The sequence below is a fragment of the Dipteris shenzhenensis genome, chromosome 29 (assembly GCF_047967505.1).
Source record: "Dipteris shenzhenensis isolate YYH24624 ecotype China chromosome 29, Dip_SZ_1.0, whole genome shotgun sequence".
Taxonomy (NCBI): domain Eukaryota; kingdom Viridiplantae; phylum Streptophyta; class Polypodiopsida; order Gleicheniales; family Dipteridaceae; genus Dipteris; species Dipteris shenzhenensis.
In genome coordinates, this window is record NC_141624.1 from 46,109,343 (window position 1) to 46,125,193 (window position 15,851).

The 15,851-nt window shown below is 41.9% G+C and overlaps 1 protein-coding gene across 3 annotated transcripts in view; it reads right to left on the reverse strand.

Moving 5' to 3' along the window:
• Window positions 1–6,723: 6,723 nt before the first annotated feature.
• Window positions 6,724–15,851, reverse strand: part of LAF3 (Amidohydrolase family) — a 259,740-nt gene continuing 250,612 nt past the window's right edge. The window contains exon 14 of one of the 3 annotated variants that reach the window (XM_087400545.1): window positions 6,724–7,183. In XM_087400545.1, the coding sequence (XP_087256671.1) occupies window positions 7,012–7,183 (172 nt within the window). In that variant the 3' untranslated portion in view covers window positions 6,724–7,011. The remainder of the gene's footprint in view (window positions 7,184–15,851) is intronic. The other 2 variants (XM_087400544.1, XM_087400546.1) reach the window with 2 other exon arrangements.

Sequence of the window (15,851 nt, forward strand, 5' to 3'; positions counted from 1 at the left end):
GTTTCGAAGCGTCTTGAGGATATCTTCTTGCATTTTTTATTTCCAAAAATGACTTAAAAATGCAGTTTTTAACTCGTCATACGTGTTAAAATGAGCTACTCCATACTACATCAACCAATTTCATTGCCTTACCATTGAAGGTTGGTGCAAATTTCTCCTTTTTTGTGTCGTCTGGGAGTCCGTGCCAAAGCTGCTTGCTATCCACCTTGTCTCAAACTGCCATGACGGTCTGGCTCTTGGCCTTTTTTGCCTGTGAACTTGGCTGCTTTCACTAATGGGTTATCCATTCTTGGTGGAGCTGGATTTTGAGCTTTGGCTGGTACTCTCCTTTTTGGTTGTTTAGATAGTGGGTCAAAGTTCAATCTTCTTTGGGCTACAACAACCACACTTGCTACTATATTAGTTGCAAGAGTTCTTTTGAGTAATTCCTCTGTCAGTGTAGAAATCATCAACGTACTGAGTTCAGCACGATCTTTGAGTGAGCTGTTAGACAAGCTTGTTCCACTTGGTGTGTAATCTGGATCATGGAATATATCCTATTGATCCTAGTTAGCTTGAGTCACTGCTTCAACACAAGCTCGATTGCATGTGAAGTAGATGTATCCTATTCATCTTGGTGACAATGGCTCCTGAAATCTATCTGACATGAGCGGAGATATCCATCATGAAAGAAAAGAGAAGCAGAACTACTGTCACTAGATCGTGTCGGACTACTTGTACTGTAGTCTTGCCCACTAAGTTGCTTGTAATGTCGACGGAGCTTGATAATTTGAAAGCTTGTGTAGTACTTTGTTGTCGATGTAATCGTATTGATCTTGATTTCTTTGATGAACTCTTCAAAACAATCTTCTATCGCTTTGTCTAGTCGAACTTGTCCAGTGTGGATCCACTTCTGTCGAAGACCCAATCCGTGAACAGGCTTTGTAGTCATTTGCTCCTTGTTGCAGTTCTTCTAATTTGTTCAAAGGTTGTTGGAGACTCTTGAGTGCGTTCTTTCCGTGAGTTCTTTCTGGCAGAAAGTCACAGTATATCTCCTACCGTACGCTGTTGGAAGTTGGATTTTCATATGAATTCATGTTATGAATGCACCGATTTGTCGAGCTACTATGTCGTCTTTGTTTCTAGTGATTTTGCTATTGATTGTATTCGTTTGAGTTGTCGCTATTGTTGGCTTCTTGCTGTTTGAGTCGTTTTGGATTGTAATGTACTCACTCTTTTGCACAATTGCTATGTAGCAGCAATTGGCTAGGAGTTCGAACACAGTAGAGGATCGCCAATAGTGTTCCTAGTGTGTTCTAAAGGGAGGAAAACACCAACACACATCCACTTCTAGTAATGGAACTACCAAAGTCAGATTCATGTCTAACTAAAGTAAAAAAGAGATGAATTAGAAATGCGCATTAAGAGAGATGAAACAACGTTTTAAAAGGCAAAGGCTTGCAAGTAGTTTGTATTTTCAGCTTATAGCATACAACTCTCTTAAAAAAGAAGACGACATGGTGCTTATAACATATTCCATTAGTATTTCGATAACGGTCGGGTTTCTAAGCATCATTCACTAGATAGGGCTACTACTCTAGAATGTGAGCAGTTACAAAACGGCCTCCACTCTTATATTGTTGTTACTCCCCAAAGTGATGGCCACATGGGTGAGAGGTGGACCTCAACAATTGCATTAAGGATGTGTTCTGTGCCTTCAAGTATGTTAAAAATGACAAAGCGTTTGTGTGAACAGGTGAGGAACTTTAGTGATTTTTGTTGGTTTTTGTCTGTACTTGTTATTTGAATGAAGTAGAACTTTGTTCGTATGTTGTCCTATTCTTAATCTATTTAAGATGTTAATAAATGCGATGTTCTTTTGTCTCATAGGTTTATTAAGCTCATAGTATTTTACTTGCTCCCTCCAAATGCAAGGCATTATTGTGAAGGATGTGTTTTTTGGTGAGAAAATCAGAGTGTCTTTAGTTGGGCTCGCTTGATATAGATCTCCACATAAGAGTACATCCACTCCTCCAAAAGGTTCCATGTGGTTATGCTTAATGTCTCTCATTCGCATGTATGTGGCAATGAATGTGTTGAGTCCTACTAAATATATTTCATTAAGAATGAGCAATTCCAAGTTCTTGTATAGCGTGGAAAGGCTTTGCAATTCCTTGGGTGCAAGGCATGTGTAGTTCAACATGAGCAGAGATAGATGGAGCGCTAAGTGAACTCTTGTTCCACCTATGTTGTGAGCTGCTTTTATTGTGTAAGCAAGTAAGAGTGCTCATGGTAGTTCTATGTTTGTATTATCTTTGTGGGAGTAGTGGCATAGCAATGCTTGTAGTATCACATGGAGGGCATAAGTTTTTCCTACTCCTGCATTTTCGGTCAAGAAAATAAGAAATTGTTTGTGTCCTATAATTCTTTTTTTCAAGATAATATCTTCTACTATTATGCATTTTTCATTGTCGAGATCTCTAAATAATTTATGATATTGCTTGTTTTGCATCATGATTTGTATTGGTGTGTGTGTGTGTTGAATGTTTTTGGGGTTACTTGTGTATCCCATTTATGTACCAATGTCGAATTGTTCTTGTGCTTTGTTATGTGATGGAGCCTATGATGAGTTAAATGCTGTGTTGCTATTTGTTGGAGATGGTAGTGCTCATAGTAATATTTTGTTGAATGCTCATTTATTACTTTCGATGGTTGCCCTATTTCATGGCACACATCCTACCGTGGGAAGCTCTTATGTGAATGAATGCTCACTTCCCATGAAGGGCAAGTACATCATACATTCTTATTTGTAGTGGTTCTTAGGGTCCCTATTCTTGCTGTAGTTATTGGATCGTATAATCTTTGGTCTTCTTCTTTTTTATGTGTTTTTATTATGCATGTACTCACTTATGTATTATGCAAGGCAAACCTATTGTAGTTGTTGTGATCTTCTTTGGTATTTAATGATAATGTCTTCAAGGAAGATGTTAGTGCTATTCGGCTCCATCTTTTCTAATTCCCACCATTGTTTCAAAAACAATGTATGCTCATCTGGTGGGCTAGTGTTAATGTAAGCATGTCTTCTAGTACTATGCATTAGCACCAAACAAAATCACATTAAAGATGTTGGGTAGCCACACTTTCACACTATGTCAACCACTCAACCCAGCCACCCTGATCAACAAGTCAAAGGGTTGCCAAGGGAGGCACCATAGTACTTTCATTTTGAAGAGGAGAATAGCCCTCCAAGCAAATGAAGTGCAAGTCCAATCAACGTGCATGTGGAGCACCAAGTTGGGGTAGAGCAAAGACCTGGAAAGGAGCCAATGGTGATTGGCACTTTGTTAGAATCGACTAGTAGCATTATGCATGCTGAAAATTTTAAGGATGCATCACCTTTATGCAAAATCCAGCAAATGCACTTTTATGGCAAAGGAGGTTGAGTACCTGGGGCATATTGTGAGTAGACGTGGCATTCGAGTGGATCCTGCAAGGTGAAATGCATCAAAGATTGACCACAACCACAAAATCCCACCCAGTGAGGATTTTTAGGTCTTGCTTCCTTCTACATGCACTTTATTTGCAAATTTGCTAAGAGGACAGCTCCTCTTACTGACCTCTTGAAGAAGGATGCCTTTGGGTGGTCAAAGGAGGCACAACGAAGCTTTGAAGACCTAAAATTTGCTCATTCATGCACCTGTCTTGGTATGCCCTGATTTTTCGCGTCCTTTCATTGTGAGGCAGATGCCAGTGGCAAAGGATTGGGGGCTCTTTTCAAAAATAACACGGGATAATAGGTAGGAAGTTTAATGCCAAAGAGTAAAAAAAAGGGAAGGAAAATGTGGTTGCAAATGCCTTGTCCAGGATGTGGGCTTGCAATTCGTTTGCTATCTGTACCATATATCAAGAGTGGATTCATGACCTTCACGAGGAGTATATGCAGAGTTCTAAGGCAGCTCCCATATTTTTAGATTTGCAGATCCTTCTAGTCAGGGTCATCTAGATTTCAAATTGCATAATGGGCTGTTGTGGTGCCAAGACATGATTTATTTAGTACCAGACTCAAAATACCGCCAATTGATTTTACAAGATTTTCCCTCCTTTCCCATCATTCAACATGCGGGTATCACTAGAATATATGAAAGAATCAAGCAGAGCTTTACTTGGGAAAGCACTCTGCTTTACTTGGGAAGCATGTGGAGAGATATGGTTAAATACGTGGTTGAATGCTTGCCTTGCTAACATAATAAAGTGGACAAAAAATTATCTGCAGATCTCTTGCTGCCATTACCAATTCCAAAGGACAAATGGACACACATAGCAATGGATTTCATCACAAGATTGTCTTCTACAGAGAGGGAACGTGACAACATTTTTGTTATGGTGGATAGAATGACAAAACAGACCCATTTCATACCTACTATTCAGCATCACAAGTTGCTTGGTAATTCATTAAGCATGTCTTTAAGCATCATGGTTTCTCTCAGGACATTGTCAATGACAGAGATGCAAAATTTATGGGTCACTTTTGGTAGGAGATATTTACAGCAGTGGGTACTCTACTCACACCTAGCACTACTTACCATCCTGAGATTGATGGACAGTTGAAAAGGATGAACAAATTGGTGGAGGAATATTTAAGGCACTTTTGTCATGATACTCAAAAGTCTTGGGATAAATGGTTGGCACTTGCTAAATTTTGCTACAACAGCACCAAGCATCTCTCCATTGGCATGAGCCCATTTGAGGCAACGTACGGATGCAAGGTCGGGATGCCTTCTTCAATTGCTGACATGGCTGTGAAGCTGTCATTAGCCACATCTGTCATGGCTACCATTCCACTATGCTGGCAGTTAAAATTACCAGCCACTGCTCACCCACCACCAGGCTTAAGCATACATGATCACTACGAGTGTATTAAAAATTACCAGTCACTAGGCTCACATGATCAGTAGAGTACTAGAGCGCATGATAACGAGTGATTACAGTCACGTCTGTCGTGGCTACGATTCCATCGGACTGGCAGTTAAAATTATCAACCAGCTCATTCACCACCGAGCTTAAGCATGCATGTAAAACTTACCAGCCACCGAGCTCGTATGCTCAATCAGTAGAGAATTATGTGCATGGTAAATGAGTGATTAGAGCTTCATGATAACAAGCACAAAATGACTTGGAGAGAATGGATGCCCTTCTGCAATTGGTAAAAAATAATATGCAGGATGCCCAAGCCAAGCAGAAGAAATATGCGGATGAACGTAGGAGATATTTGTCAATTAAAGAAGGAGATTATGTGCATTTGCATCTCCATAAGAACCGTTATGTCTCACTGAGAGGTAATACTAACACAAAGCTTGCTCATAGGTATTACAGTCCTTATAGAATCATTCGCAAGATTGGAGAGGTAGCATATCCGCCCGGTACCTCCAAGACACGTGATGTTTTCCTTGTGTCTTTGCTGAAACCACATGTTGGACAGCATGTCCATGATGAAGAGGGCCACATCCTCTATGTTCTAGAGCACATCATGGGTTTCAAAGACCATGTACTCCGAAACAAGGCCTACGTAGAGTATCTTATCAAGCGGCGAGGACTCCCTCAGGATGAAAATTCATGAAAGCCAGAAAGCATTGTCCAGGACCACCCCTATCTCCTACCAGATTCTTTTCGGATAGCCATGCTGTGAAATTTTGAGGGAAAAATTCTATGGGAAGGGATGGCTGTAATGAAGGTGAAAAAGGGCCAAGTTAGAGGCCCTTTTGAGGCCCTTTAGGTGGAAAATGTGGAGGGACTATGTAAGTCCCCATCCACCCCCTCCTATGTACTTTTTGATGTGACATTGAATCCTATCTACTCCCACCTCCTTCCTCCTACGTGCTGCCTACACTCTCCCTATCTCTCTTCCCCTCACTCCTCTCCCTCTTCTTCTCCCTCTACCCACTTTCCCTCCTATCTCTCTCTCTCTCTTGCCTTCCTCTCCCCTCTCCTCTTTTCCTCTCCCTGCCATCTCTGGCGCTTCACCAATTCAACTCCGGCCTCCTTCATTGCATCAAATCTCATAGTGCTAGCACTTCAGGTACCCGATGGGCAAGAACACTTCTATCAAGAATGGAAGGCAGGTTGTTTTGCCGACTCTTTTCTCACTTACTCAACTAAAGGAAAAGTGGAAGTAATTATTTTAATGCAAAGGTTTAAAATGAACCCACCATGTTTCATTTCCCATTATAATATTTTATTCAATGTTGGAGTATTTCACAATGATTTGTAGCTATGAGGCCAAACTTGCACAAGTTTATCCTTGCATATTGGATTTATTGGAAGTGTAGAATTGTTGTTCCTTGAATTATGCACCATTGTTCTACACTTCTATTAAGAATGGAAGGCAAATTGTTTTGCTGATTCTTTTCTCACTTATTCAACTGAAGGAAAAGTGGAAGTAATTATTTTAATGCAAAGGTTTAAAATGAACCCACCATGCTTCATTTCCCATTAGAATATTTTATTCAATGTTGGAGTATTTCACAATGATTTGTGGCTATGAGGCCAAACTTGCACAAGTTTATCTTTGCATATTGGATTTATTAGAAGTGTAGAATTGTTGTTCCTTGAATTATGCACCATTGTTCTATTCAATGCATTGGGATGGCAGCTTGCTTATACCAACCTGAAATATCGATTATAATTGTTATGCCATTTTATGAGTCAATGTTGTTCATTCATTTCAAAAATTGGGTTTCTCCGTGAGCAAAGCCCTTGAAAATCACAGATTGATCAATATTTTACACTAAGATGTTGGCATGTTCTGAAAGAGTACAACATATCCCCTTATACTTTCTCATTTTCCCTGGCTGAACAACAAAGAATAAGAGATTGGAATTGTTTGTTTGCTTATTGCTTGTTGCTTGTAGTCACTCTACAAGCATTTGCATTTTGAGTGTGCGTTAAGTTTTTTAATATGACATTTTTCAGCACTAAGGAATAACTCTATCTAATGCAAATTCAACCAAATAACTTTTTAATAAGTCAATTGTTCTAATGCATGGAGAATGCTTTCATCCCTCCAACATACGTCGCTGAGACAAATATATCATCATACTTGCTTAAGAGATCTCCTGAAAGGACGACAAAATCTGCAAATTTACCTTGTGAAAGTGATCCAATCTCATCATCCATGAAACTAGCATAAGCTGCTGAGATGGTGTACCTGCCAATTTGAATTCAGAAAGCATTAATCATCAGAATCATAGCATTGTAGTTTACGCTCCATTAATGGTAATAAGTTGGATGCAACACAAATTCCTTTCTACTCTGAATGACATAGTGAGCTTTCCATTAGTAAATAGTTCAAGAAGTACATTTATTCTAGCATAAACAGAGCTGCCATAGCTTTCATACTGGCACTCTTGGAAATCCTCATGCAAGCCTAGGCCTAATGATCTCCCTCGTGGGATAGATGTATGAGGTCACTGTTGGAGTAACAAGAAGGATTCAACAAGTGAAGAAAAAAGGAGAGATTATTCAAGAGAGATAGGCCCAATATATAGGCACCAGTTACATCCTGTAGTGACATCATATGTGAGCTCAGTAGAGCATCTAGATCCACAAATCTCTCAATCACTTCCATGATTCTCTCAATCACACACCACACACCTAGATTCACTCAATCATACCTACTGACACCTAACCAGGCACACCATGTGTTCACAACCTTAGACCTTAGGACTCTAGGTATGATCCCATTACGTCAATTTGTCCTTTATTCCCCCCCACAAATCGATGACCTCAACCCTAGCAGTAGTCCAATGGGAAACTTCATGGCTTCCACCTCTAGTGGCAATACACATGATCCACAACCTGGTACTCACCCTAGTTGCATCAGCAGTAGACTCATTTGGGCATCCTCATCCCAACATGATCTCACTTTGACTTTGATCTTTTGGTTTACAATTGGGAGATAGACAATGACTATGCATGGGAAGACCCTGAGATCCAGCAAGGTAAAACATAAGACTGACAATCATTTGAGGGGGACATCCCAAGGCAGAGAACCCTTATTGACCACACACACAAAAATTCTAAATTGAAGATGTGGGAAAATACCCCCCTTTGATGGCATGTCTTGTCATTTTCTTCTTCTCTTCCAAGCTACCATAGTGTGAGGTACATTGTCATTGGAGAGGTTCTTGGTGTAGCCAATCTTGTAACTCCTTTGCTCTTTGTCCTTCACCACACTCTTTAATGTATCTTGTCCATATTCTGCAATACAAGATCCTTGTAGTCCTTCACCTTCGAGTGTCCAAGCCTTAAAAACACTTTGTGAATTCTCTGGACTGAAAAGGGTCTTACCACTTGTCATGCAAGGGCAGTGTCTACTCTTGTACAAGAGGAGATCATGATTGGAAACCATCATGTAAGTCATGATATACTCTTTCTTCATGTAAGCTCTTGTCATAGTCAACCCACACTAGTCAACTAGTCAACAAGATAGTATGACTTGAAATCCACTTCAAAGTACCATAACTTCAATCCTCAATATAAAAGATGAACAATGCATTCAACTGAACTTCAAAGAACATTATCTGAACTGAAAAAAGCAATCTCTGAATCTCTGAACTGTGCTTTAAGAGAGATAGGCCCAATATATAGACACCAGTTACATCCTGTAGTAACATCATATGTGAGCTCAGTAGAGCATCTAGATCCACAGATCTCTCAATCAGTTCCATGATTCTCTTAATCACACACCACACCTAGATTCACTCAATCACACCTACCGAAATTCACTCAATCACACCTACTGACACCTAACCTTAGACCTTAGGACTATACTAAACACACGGTGTGCCTGGTTAGGTGTCGGTAGGTGTGATTGAGTGAATCTAGGTGTCCTATAGTCCTAAGGTCTACTCTTGCAGCTTTTTTGGGGAGGCCTCTACATGTTCCGAGACAGGAGTTTTTGTAGGCTACCTGGGATGTTCGCCTTTGTATTTTATGGGATATGATGCAGCCTGTGCCCTCCACTCTGGATCTTGATTTGGGATTTGCCCATCCGATGCACAAGCTGCATTTTGCCTCTTTTCCTACAGCATGTTATCGGTACCGGCAGGTTGGTCATTTTGCACGTGCTTGCCCTTTTGCTTCCATGACCGCTCCTCCTGCTCCTTCTTCAACTGTGAAGGTTACTCTTCCTTCTCCTCCAGTTTCTGCCAAGGCTTTACTGGATACGCCTTCTTTTACTACTCCAAAGCATTACTGGAGGAAGGTAGAAAAATCACAGGCCATCTTTCTCTTGTTGAAAAAGTTCAGGATCCGACTCCTGTTGAGCATCATCAGCCTCCTCCTCCTCAAGATATGGATGTGCCTCTTGCAGAGGGGATCATACAGGACGTTACACATGCCTTTTCTCAGGTTGATCCTCATAGTGAAGCTACAATGTTGAGTCCTGCTTTATCAGAAGATATTGGGCCCTTTGGACTATATGGATAGATCGCAATCATAGGGTCTTTGGTGATCCTCAGTTATCCACTTTCTTTTTCTTCCGCAGATCTTTGCAGCAATCTTTCTTTGATTGTCTGCAAACTCACTTCATAGATTCTCATGTATATCTTTCTTCAACTGAGATTTTCTGTTGATGTATTGTCCAACTTTCCCTTTTTGGGAAGCTCTCTTGTAATATAAATCAATGAAATTTTCACTTAAAAGAAAAGTGCGCGCATGTGTGTGTCCTCCGCGACAAATTGAGATTGAGATTCTCTCAGGCTGTTTTTGGCAAGCATTTCTGGTTGTTTGGGATATATCTCAAACGGCCAGATTTTGATTTGTTCTTTACCTGGGTTCGCTACTGAGCACTCTAGACTCTCTGAAAAGCTAGGAATCATAGAGTCTTTGGTGATCCAGTTTTTCCTACTTTTGTCTTTTCCCGTCATTCCTTGCAGCAATCGCTCTTTGATTGTTTGCAAACTCACTGCATAGATCAGGATGTATATTTGTCCTATATGGACATTTTCGCTTGATGTACTATTTTTGCTTCCCATTTATTTTCTGGCTAGCTATCTTGTAATATGAAGCACTCAAAGATTTCACTAAAAAAGTGTGTGTGAGAGTGTGTGTGTGTGTGTGTGTGCCAAGTATACATAGCAGGATGTGCTTATTCTGTAGGTAGATATTGCAAAGGCATTTGACACCATTCAACGGGATGTTATAGCTCAAACTATGCAGGCTTTAGGATTTGGTCAAAAATTGCAGCATGTTATCTTTGGGCTTTATCAGGATAGCAAAGCTGCATGCATTTTATCTGGAGATTTATCAAAATCCTGGACACTTAAATGTTCAGTTTGGCAAGGTTGCCCTCTCAGTGCTATTTTGTATGCTATAGCCACGCATCCAATGCTTCAATATATATATTTTTTTCAAGAAAGAGACTACTATTAAGTAAGAGAAAAAACCCGCGAGAGCAAGCTCAAAGCGGAATACATCATGAAATCATGAGGATAAATAAAACCCCCTCAAAGTGAGGTGGAAAACAACCAAGGCTGAGGCTGAAAGTGCCACCTCAACCTTGTAGGAGTCTCAGAGAAGAAAGGAGAATCTTTCCATTCCTTGAAGAAAGAAGACCTCCTAGCTGAGGCTGCACGGGAGTCTCCCTGCATACTCATCCATACGGCCATCAAAGTATGTACGGTGTCTGTCCAGATACTAGCCAAAGTGTGCGAGGGATGAACCTGAGTACCCTCCAAAGCCTCTATACATCTGGCTCTCCAGATATGCCAGGATGCTATGCTCGCTAGAATCTCCCAAGAAGTATCCACAGATGCATGTACAGCTGTAAAAGGAAGGTGTGGTACCACATCCAACGAACAGGACTCAATCTGATGACGTCGAACCAAAATGGCCCGAGAGGAGTCAAGTCTCTCATAGAATACCTGAGGCTCTGTAAGAGAAAGCCAAGGCCCATCATTGCCGAGTTCATAACTCCCTTTTGACGTTCAGCTTCGATTAGGGACCTCCATATTTCATTGCTTCGATTAGTGAGGTTCCATTGCTTCATGCTATAATGTTTCAAGGCCTATCACTTCCGAGTTGCTCACGCTCTTCAGACGTTCAGCTTTGATTCGCTTTGCCTTGCTGCTTGGGGGGAGGAATTCCCCGCCAAAACCCATATTCTACTCTGGTGGGAGCATCTTCAAGTACCTTTCTCGTCCTTTATCATCATGAATGCTAAATGGGGGGAAAAATCCATTGTCAGGCTGGCCAAATCCACTATGTCCATAGCCTTAATGGTGTTTCTTGGTTGCAAGTGAGTACTAATGGTTCCTTCACGTTCTTAGTCCAGTTTCTAATGTACCCACATAGTGAGCTCGGAAGATCTCACACAGCCAACTCTTTTGTGAACCACATTTCTATTTAGCTCTTTTTGTGGACCACAATGAGAAAGAAAACGTCAATGTCAATTATGCTTATGTCCAAAGTACTCCAAGCTTCCCGCTTAAGGCTGCCTCTGGCATCTCTCATAAATTCAAAACTATAAATGCTCTATTTCTCCAAGCAATTAGGCATCCCGCAAATCACGTAAATGATAGTAAAAAATCCCACCATTTTACTCCATTATTGTCACGTATTTCTTCTTGAATTGATCCTAGCCTCTTTTTCATTATAATAATGCCCAAGTATAATACTCCCTTCTATAGTGTTTCAGTAGAATATGCGCGTGATTTACTTGCTGAGTCCTTGCTTAACTCGCCTTGAATTCTCTCAGTGGTCCCAACATACTTCAATTAAGTGTACTTAGTCCTCTCCAATAATGGTCCAAGGGATATCGTGGATCCAAGTGATTGTCCGATGGATATTTTGGTATCCAAGGACCGATAAATATCGCATGCACATTACGCCTTTAATACCACAATATATTCCAATGAAAATGTTTATAACCTCACTTATGTCATTGATATTCATAAGGATTACCCCATGACCTTGAGCATGCATGGTTGCTCATAAGGATCTTCCCATGACCATGAGCATGCATGGTTGGTCATAACCTTTTCCAACATGATTAAACCCCCAATCACAATTCCAAGTTCTTTTTGTGGGGGACGATGCCAATAATGTACCCCAAATTCTTCCTCTAAAGTGTTCTCACGCATAGACTTTACACAGGTCCCCCAGGGGGATGAGTATGCATACTCAAAAATCACAAGGGACCCCAAGGGTGTGTGTGTGTGTCTCGTTTGCTTCTGCCCCTTCCTTTGCCCCTGCATAGGCCGTACCTGTTGTACGGTCGTCTGTACAGCCTGTACAGAAGTCTATACAGGCCTCCCTCCTCCGTACAGACATCCGTACAGCCCCCCCCCCTCCGTATAGCCTTTTGCTCTTCTCACGCCGGGTTCTATACAGTCTCTTTCTGATGTCTCTTCCTCCCCTCTTCCTGCTCCTCCAACAGATGGCTCTTTCGTTTTCTTTGCTTCAGCCCCCCCTTCTGCCTTTGCTCCTCCTGCACGTGTCTTCTTTCGACGGAAGCGTGGTGGTTTGTCTCCCTCCACTTTGGTTAAATCGGCAAAGCTAGATATCGCGGATGGTCCTTCGTCTTCCCTCCAGCTGGACCTTCTTCGCCAGTTGTGTTTTGCTTTTGTCATAGATGTTCCTTCATCGGGTTCACCGCTTGTTTGTTCTTTGGACTCTGCCCTTTTGGTTTCCAGTCTTCGACAAGCTCAGCAGTTTGGGGTCTGTCTCTACTTTATGGGTAGGGTTTTATCTACAGCTCAACTTCGTCGATGGGCTGAAGTTGCAGTGGGTCAGGATTGCCTTTCCTCCTTTGTCTTCCTGGGAAAAGTCCGCTTTTTGATCCGTCTGCCTCTCTTCTGACTCACTGTCCGGTCTGGGTTACCCTCAAAGCGTTGCCTCTGCCTCTTCTTCAGCATCTTCCTAAGGTTATGAACACATGGTGTGCCTGGTTAGGTGTCAGTAGGTGTGATTGAGTGAATCTAGGTGTGTGGTGTGTGATTGAGAGAATCCTATAGTCCTAAGGTCTAAGGTTGTGAACACATGGTGTGCTTGGTTAGGTGTTAGTAGGTGTGATTGAGTGAATCTAGGTGTGTGGTGTGTGATTGAGAGAATCATGGAACTGATTGAGAGATTTGTGGATCTAGATGCTCTACTGAGCTCACATATGATGTCACTACAAGATGTAATTGGTGCCTATATATTGGGCCTATCTCTCTTGAATAATTTATAATATATAAAAAAGTGGTATCAGAGCCATTCCATCCTCCATGAGCTCCCTAGTAGCCTAGAAGTCGAGATTCCAAGATTCCCTCATGATTTGTTCTTCTCTCCACCTTCTTCTATATCTCATTCCCTTTCTCTTCAAACTTGCAAAGATTAATTCTCCCACTACATGCAACCATTGTTGGAATTCTCTTAGCCTTTGCATCCTCCAGTAGTCTTTGCAACACTATGTAGCTAGCGCGGCTGGGATGAGAAATCACGTAGTTGCTAGACATCACATAGTTGCCCACGCAGCCGCTCTTGCTGCCCACGCTTCTCCTGGTGACCCTGCTCATTTGCTGCCCACGCAGCTGCTCAGGGATCATGCTCATTTCTACCAGCTCGCATTGCACCGCCCACAGAGTGTGCATCGTCAGTGTAGGAATGACTGGCCTTGCTGCTTGCAAGCACCTCATGCAACATGGATAGTTCATCCCAAAATGATATGTTATTTCCATTTTAATTAGTCATGTTTGTTTGCCTTGAGTCATATGTCCTATGGTGATACCCAAAGACACATATTCCTATGGCCACTTATGACCCAACGTTGACCCTTTTTTTTGTTTGTTTGAAGGTGAGAAAAACGTATAGTCCAATCTCGATCAAAAGATAGAGCGGCTTGGAAAGGCCGTGCGACTTGAAGGACATAAGGCAATGATTATGGCAGCCTGGAACCCAGGACAGGTGGACTCTCTTATTGTAAACTGAGGTAACCAGATTTGGAGTGAGGCCATGGTGGAGCTAGGGCGTTCACATGTGCCTACTGCCAATGCAACTGGAGTGAGACATGAAGGGCTACTGCCACGGTAGAAGGTCATCAATTTAAGGGGGGGTGTTGGATAAATTGATGTTTAGGAGACACACTTATGGACATGGTCATGTGGTGCGTGCGTGCGCCAGTGGGCTAGTGCTGTAGGACATGGTGTGAGTGCTAGTGAGCACCATGGTAGGTGTGTCAGGTGACTCATCAATTAGGTGTCACCCATCTAGGTGTGATTAAGATAAGCTAGGGACTTGGTGGCCAGTTTGATGGAGAACTTGGAGGTGTTACTGATGGAGACAATCAAGGAGATAATCATGGATGTGGAGCCACCTACTCAGGGGCATTCCACTATATGTAACTCTACTCATGAAAGAAATCAGACTTGCTACTGCTCCCATTTGCTCACTTGCTCTTGCTCATGCTACATTTCTAACAGTCATAATATCTATTCTATCCCTAAAAAGGATCATCCTTGTAAGATCAAGTAAGAAGTGTTGAAAATCATGCATTTTGTCTTGAAGAGATACACCACAACCCATCATGTGAGAGAGTTTTCAAATCTGTCCAAATGTGCCTGAAATTCCTTAGAGGAAGAAATAAGCATCACATTGTGAGTATATAGAAGGATTGAGCGCTAGGGATCCTCCAAGCATACCATTGGCACTCACAAACTGCGTCACCTATGCATCTAGCTGACCAAGGTAAATCAAAACATGACCGTTGATGGGGGGACATGTTTGATTCTCCCTAGGCATGCAACAAAAATACATTTACGATCCAATAGGGGCATGCTTGTAGATAGCCAAAGTCAGCCAAATACGCATACTCCTAGATCCCGTGACTTTGGCAATACAATGATCAAAAGCCTTCCTGAAGTCCACAAAGTAGAAACAGACTTTTGGTCTCAGGCTGAAGGGTACAGATGTAGAAAATGGTCGGGTGATCATCTTTGAAGCCGGTCTATGAGAAAAGCCGCAACCACAGACACACAGGATCTTGGCCATGACACAGTCATACAAATCCTATGGTTGGAAGGATCCATAGGATTCTCTAGACCTGTGGGTTGGCCGGATCACTTTGCTAGTGCAAAAATATGGAAACCCCTCACAATTTGCTCAAATTAGAAGTTCTGCAATCAGTTGGACCAATGCATGATAGACTCTGTTAGTAGGTACTCATGATCACTATGGCGTCTGCCTTCAGGTTTGAAATAGCCTACATACCCATCTTGAATGTGAAAATGTTGACCTCTTCAAGCTAAGGTCTGTCTCGACGTCTTCTGACTTGGACCTCATCTAGTCTTTGGGCATAACCCTTCCAAGTTTTTATTTCCAAGATGACAAAGGGTTGGGATGATTTTGAATGAGGTCTTTTCACCTAAAGGCTTCTTGGGCGCTGTCTTTCCAACTCCTCGCACTCTAGTCCCTTGGGTGTTGCTCTCCAATCGCTGGTAGGCTTTTGGATCGAGGGTTCTCTTGGCCCAAACTTATTGGTTTTTGGTTCCTGGGATTTTGGTGTGCCTTCGCTCAAAGATTTTGTGTTTCATAGTTTCGTGATGGCCTATTTCAAGTGTGCTGTGGTGAAGAGTGTGTAACTAGTCAGATGGGCAATTTCTCAAGTTTGGGTATAGGCTGGTTAGGGATATGGTAGAGGGTGTCATCGTAGGCTATCCAAAGAGTAGGATCCTAGATAGGACATGGTGGTCTTTTTCTCCAAGAATTTCATCTGGGATCCTTTGTATTGTTGTACAACTTCTTGCTCATGCCGCACAAGAAAGTATCGTATCTTGCGCTTCTCTTTCCCAATCAGTTGCTTGTTTGGATGCCCTATTGTCTTGGATGCCAATGTT